Consider the following 5,102-nt stretch of genomic DNA (forward strand, 5'->3'; position numbering starts at 1 on the left):
CCCCACCCCCAGTGACCCCTGCTCCATGCCCAGAAGATGAACAAAAACCTCCAGGATCTCCAGTCAAACTGGCCTGAGGAAAAAATGCTTCCTGACCCCAACATGGCGATCAGCATTTCCCTGGGCATGTAAGAAAGGGCCATGAGAACTAAACACTGATGCAACCCTTCCTGCCCTCCCTCTCATGATCTGCCTCATTTCACAGAATCAGCACTGCTGTCAGATGGCCATCTAACCTATGTTTGAAAACTGCCAGAGAAGGAGAGCCCACCACCTCCCAAAGAAGCCTGTTCCACATGTGTGAAGAGGTGAGAAGAGGCTGTGGCTTCTATCCCCCCATGAAATGGACTGTCTTGCTTGGGATGGACTTTCTCTGAAGCCTGTGAGCTAGAACCATACAATGGAACTGCATCTGGTGAGCTAGCCAGCAAGCTTTTAATGCAGAGTAAGGTAGCTTTTGGCCAGATAGAGTTCAATATTAGTCTTTCTTTTATTTGCCATTGCTTGTGCCATAAGAGTGGCTGGTGGCCAGCATACACTCTTTTCTACCTTTGAGTGTCTGGAGTTACTTGCTGAGTGCATGCAGGTAACCCCAGAGGTGAACCCCGGAAGCTGAAAGCCTCTGGTTAAATGTCTAGAACCTTTGAGGCTCCTGGCTGGCCCAGGTGGCCATGGTTTCCATGCCTGGGAGCAAGGAGTTGGGCTCTCTAAGACGATACAAGAGGTCAGAGTAAGTTTATTGTATATGGACGTAGGCCATTTGCAATAAAATCAGAAATGTACGAACAGTGCAAAATGTACAGATTTAAAACTGATGCATCCTCAAAACTTGACCATTTCAATCGGTCAGTTATTTATCTGTTTTCTTTCCATATTTTTGATATTAGATATCAAAGGGTCCGTGTCTGATAGAATATAGAACAGTGCAAAATGTACAGATTTAAAACTGATGCATCCTCAAAACTTGACCATTTCAATCGGTCAGTTATTTATCTGTTTTCTTTCCATATTTTTGATATTAGATATCAAAGGGTCCGTGTCTGATAGAATATAAGGTAATTTATCGGAGTCAGACAAAGAATAAACATGAGATAAAAAGTACTGGCAGGAATATGTTCTAGTATGTGAACATTTATTTGATTTGGGGGGATACAAGGCCATTTGGCACGCATTCACAGTTGCTCCACATGAACCAAACAGACTGAGTGATCACTCATGCCTGATCACCTCCTCCAAACAGAGTAACACACTGTCGCATGTGTTTCTTGCAAATCTTGCATCGTCTGGAAAATTTCTGGGAATTTTGAGGGTGGAGCTTGGGGATGGCAGAATTTGCGAAAGGAACTCAGTGGAGTATAATGCCATATAGTCCACCCTTCAGAAAAGCTATCTGCTCCAGGCGAATTGATCTCTGCAGTCTGGGTATCACTCATAATTCCAGGAGATCTTCAGTCTGTCTGGAAAATGTGATCATTCATGAACCGCCATGAACCTCCATGAGCACGGCCAAAGTTTGTATGGTGTGGCTAGGAACATCTCCCCCCATTCCCAAACTTGGATTTGCATTCACTGACTGGAGAGATCATAGAAAAATGCAATGAAGAGGTGGTTGTTATGTTTTCTATTGTTCTAGTCTATGTGAGATTCTTGTCCTCCATCAGTTTCACTGTGGCTTTCTATGCCAGGAAGTTGCCAGACAGTATGCCCACACAGGATGCATGGCCAGATATAGTACAGACCACATAGCCATCACTTCCTCGCTCTATTTGTAGAGATTCAGGTGGGCTAAGCCAATGATGGTTAGAAATTATGGGCAGGTTGCACTCAGTGCCCATGGCACTCTGCTTCCAGACTAGCTGAGTCACTATGCAGCTGGTATTTGTCTGGGTCTCCCATTGCTTTGCTCTTCTGTGCTCCTCCAGCACAGTAGTAAGTGCCGGTGTCTCCTGCCTGCATGCCTCTCATCTCCAAATTAAACTCACTTGAGGATGGGTATCTGGAGATAGTGAGGCGGCTTCTCAGGGAGTCCGGGTAGCGCTTGTCATCATTCCAGTAGACATGGCACAGCCACTCCAGGCCTTTCCCTGGGGGCTGACGAACCCAGCTCACTACAGAGCCAGTAGAAGTGAGGGAAAATCCAGAAACGGAACAAGTGAGCCGGAGGGTATCTGATGGCCTCAGCTGCACTGATCCAGGCTGGCTCAGGGTCACCGCAGACTGGACGCCTAGAAAGGAGGAATGAAAAAGGCCTGTTATAAAAAGACCTGGATCTCAAAAGTAACAAAAGGACACCAGAATGAATGAGATCGCCTCCATGAAGAGGCACTTACAGGGTAGAAAAGCAAACAGCACAACGGCCAGGAGCAGGGAGTTCATGGTGCCTTCAGGAAGGAAGGGGGGGAGAGATGAGATGTATTAGATTTTTGAGTCACACTTTGATTGAAGGAAGGATTTTAAGATCTCCTGGATAAGAGGAGGCCAGGTGAGAACAATTTGCATATCCAATCTGTATGCAAATTGAAATTCAGGGGCTCCATCTATGAAAGATGATGTTCGCATGAAACACTTCTGAGCAGGAGACCAATCATTGGATGAGGAGCTTGAACACAAATGCCTAGGCCCCTCCATTTAATTCCTTGAGTACAGCTTACAAATTTTGTGGTACACTACCACCATCTGGTGTCAATTTGGGGGATTTTTTCCCAAAAGCCCCTCCATAGACAAAGTATCTCACCAGGTAGATAAATTCCTCCTACAAATAAACCTTCACTGTACCTTTTGCACAGGGTGAAGGGGAGGAAACAGAAAAAATGCAAGAAGGACCAAAACAAATGTTGTTATGTATAAAACAAAAAGAAATTAAAGGAAACTTTTTTTCATCCTTGTGTAACTAAAGCTGTCTTGAGCCAAGAGGAAAGGGGGGGTTTAATAATTTTTTTAAAAAATCCAAAATATTCTTGCAAGAAATTTGCAAAAGTCTGAATAGTTAAGATTATTCCTGAACAGAAACCTTTACTTTGACAAAATCAGTTTTAAGGCATATCCTGGCTCTTCCTAAGGGAATGCCAGTCGCCTTGATGAGAGCAGAAACTGGCCCTCCTTCCTTAAGGCCGAGAGTGTACCTTGCTGTTCTAAAATCTTGGGGGGGGGGGACAGAGCTGCCAGTTCTGATTCATTCAGTCAACTGGCATTTAAATCAATGTTATCAAAAGACTTGGAACGTTCTTCTTTTCTTAATGACCTATTATCAATATACTCCATTCCTGATAACCTCCTCAGTCCTTCAACAAACAGTTTCAATCTTAGAGACTGGGTATTTAAGTGTCATGTCTTTGTAACTGTAATCTTGTGGGACCTGATTTTATCACCCATATTCTCTTTCGCTGTCCTAAATACTTCACTATGCGCAATGTTTTGATTCGCCCGCTTCTCCCTGTGCAGAGAGATTTTCTAGATAGGGATTTAAATTTCTTTCTAGCAGACAAGAGTCCAGCAATAACACTATCTGTTGCTGAATTTTTGACTTATGTATGGAAGTCAAGAGTAGTACTTTGTAAATCTCATAAACCATGTTAGGATAGCTTTGTATTTTGAGATATTGGGAATATTGGTTGACGCTGTTTTAGTACTATCCCTTAAATTTTGCCTTTGTTCTGGTTTATCTGTGTTATGCCAATAAAGGTTTTCTGTTTCTCTTCTGTTTCTTAAAGTGTCATGCTCTGTTAGATAAACAGTTCATCTTGAAATCACAGTCTGCTCCCTGGTTCAAATTGTTTAAGAATGACCATTTTAGATCTTCCTAACTAGTTAGTATAGGTAATCATAACCTTAGAGCAGCCTTCACATCCTTGCGTTTTCAATCAATGCCAATGGCCATATTAGCCGGCCGCTACAGTAGAACACCTAAGGAGCAGCGTTTTTGTATTTGTGGCTCTTCTTTTATCGAGGATCTTCCCCATTATATTCTTGAATGTCCGATGTATGCCCAACCTATAAAAAAGAGCAGTTTCTGTCAAGAGCTCTCTCAGCCCCACCTACCTCACAGGGTGTCTGTTGTGGGGAGGGGAAGGGAAAGGAGTTTGTAAGCCACTCTGAGACTACATGAAGGCACTGAGTTCAAGAATAGACATACCTGAGAATACAGATGGCCATTCCAAACCAGAAGAGAAACTGGGGTGGCAGCAGGCAGAGGTGAACACATGAACCTGTGAATCCGAATGTTACTGAATTAGCTTGTTTGCATGCTATGGTCTACTCCAGGTCAATAGCAAGGATTATTTATTATCTTGGAGGGCACCACAGTTTGGGGGGCTGCTGGTGCTGGGGAGCTTAATTTAAATTAAAAAAATAACTTGGTGAGAGGAGGAAGACGGCGCGCCAGCCATGTTGCCAGAAGGGCGAGTATTCTCCCCGCTTACTAGCAGGAAGAGGACTCAGCGGCCCACAACAAAGTCACATGACCACCCCCTCTCTTCCCCCACCAGCCAACTGAGCAGAGGGGGGTTTTTACAACCCCCTCTCTGCTCAGCTGGCAGGTGGGGGGAAGAGAGGGGATGCACAACGTCTCACCAATGGAGTCATCTTCCTACTTGCAGCAGGAAGCAGACTTGGTAAAAAAGGAGGCAGTGTGGCTGCCCCATCCCTCCCCTCTCTTCCCCCACCACCAGCAACAGAGGCCACACAGCTATCCCCTGTCCACCCAGCTTGCTCGTGGGGGGAAGGGAGGGGGTGGCTGTGTGTTGCCAGCCACCGAGTCTTCTTCCTGTTCGCAAAAAAGGGAGAAGACTCTGCCAGCAAGACACTGCACCTCCCTTCTCTTCTCCCACCTACCAGACTTTAGAGCCCACGCACTGGTGGTGGCATGGCAGACTACACTTTGGGTGGAGGGAGGAGGGAAATCTTGTGGGGCTGTCCCTTTAAGAGAGGGGGTGATGCCCCCAATAGCCCCACCATAGCTACGGGCCAGGTCGATGTCAGAGGAGACTACTGAAGCCTGGCATTGGCCTGACTTTCTGCGTTGAACCCAGTATTGTGTTCCCATTCAGGCTTCCTAGTTAGGGCCCAATTTCCCAGCTGGTGCTTGCTCAGAAGGAAATCAGGAG

At 45.5% G+C, this 5,102-nt stretch overlaps 1 gene segment (V, D, J or C); it reads right to left on the bottom strand.

Moving 5' to 3' along the window:
• Positions 1-1,824: 1,824 nt before the first annotated feature.
• On the bottom strand, positions 1,825-2,376 carry LOC107124158. The segment is given in 2 exon segments: positions 1,825-2,225; positions 2,331-2,376. Coding segments are annotated over 2 exon segments (447 nt in total).
• Between the last annotated feature and the right edge of the window lie 2,726 nt (positions 2,377-5,102).

Source organism: Gekko japonicus, unplaced genomic scaffold (assembly GCF_001447785.1).
Source record: "Gekko japonicus isolate JY-2015 unplaced genomic scaffold, Gekko_japonicus_V1.1 scaffold7092, whole genome shotgun sequence".
Classification (NCBI taxonomy): Eukaryota; Metazoa; Chordata; class Lepidosauria; order Squamata; family Gekkonidae; genus Gekko; species Gekko japonicus.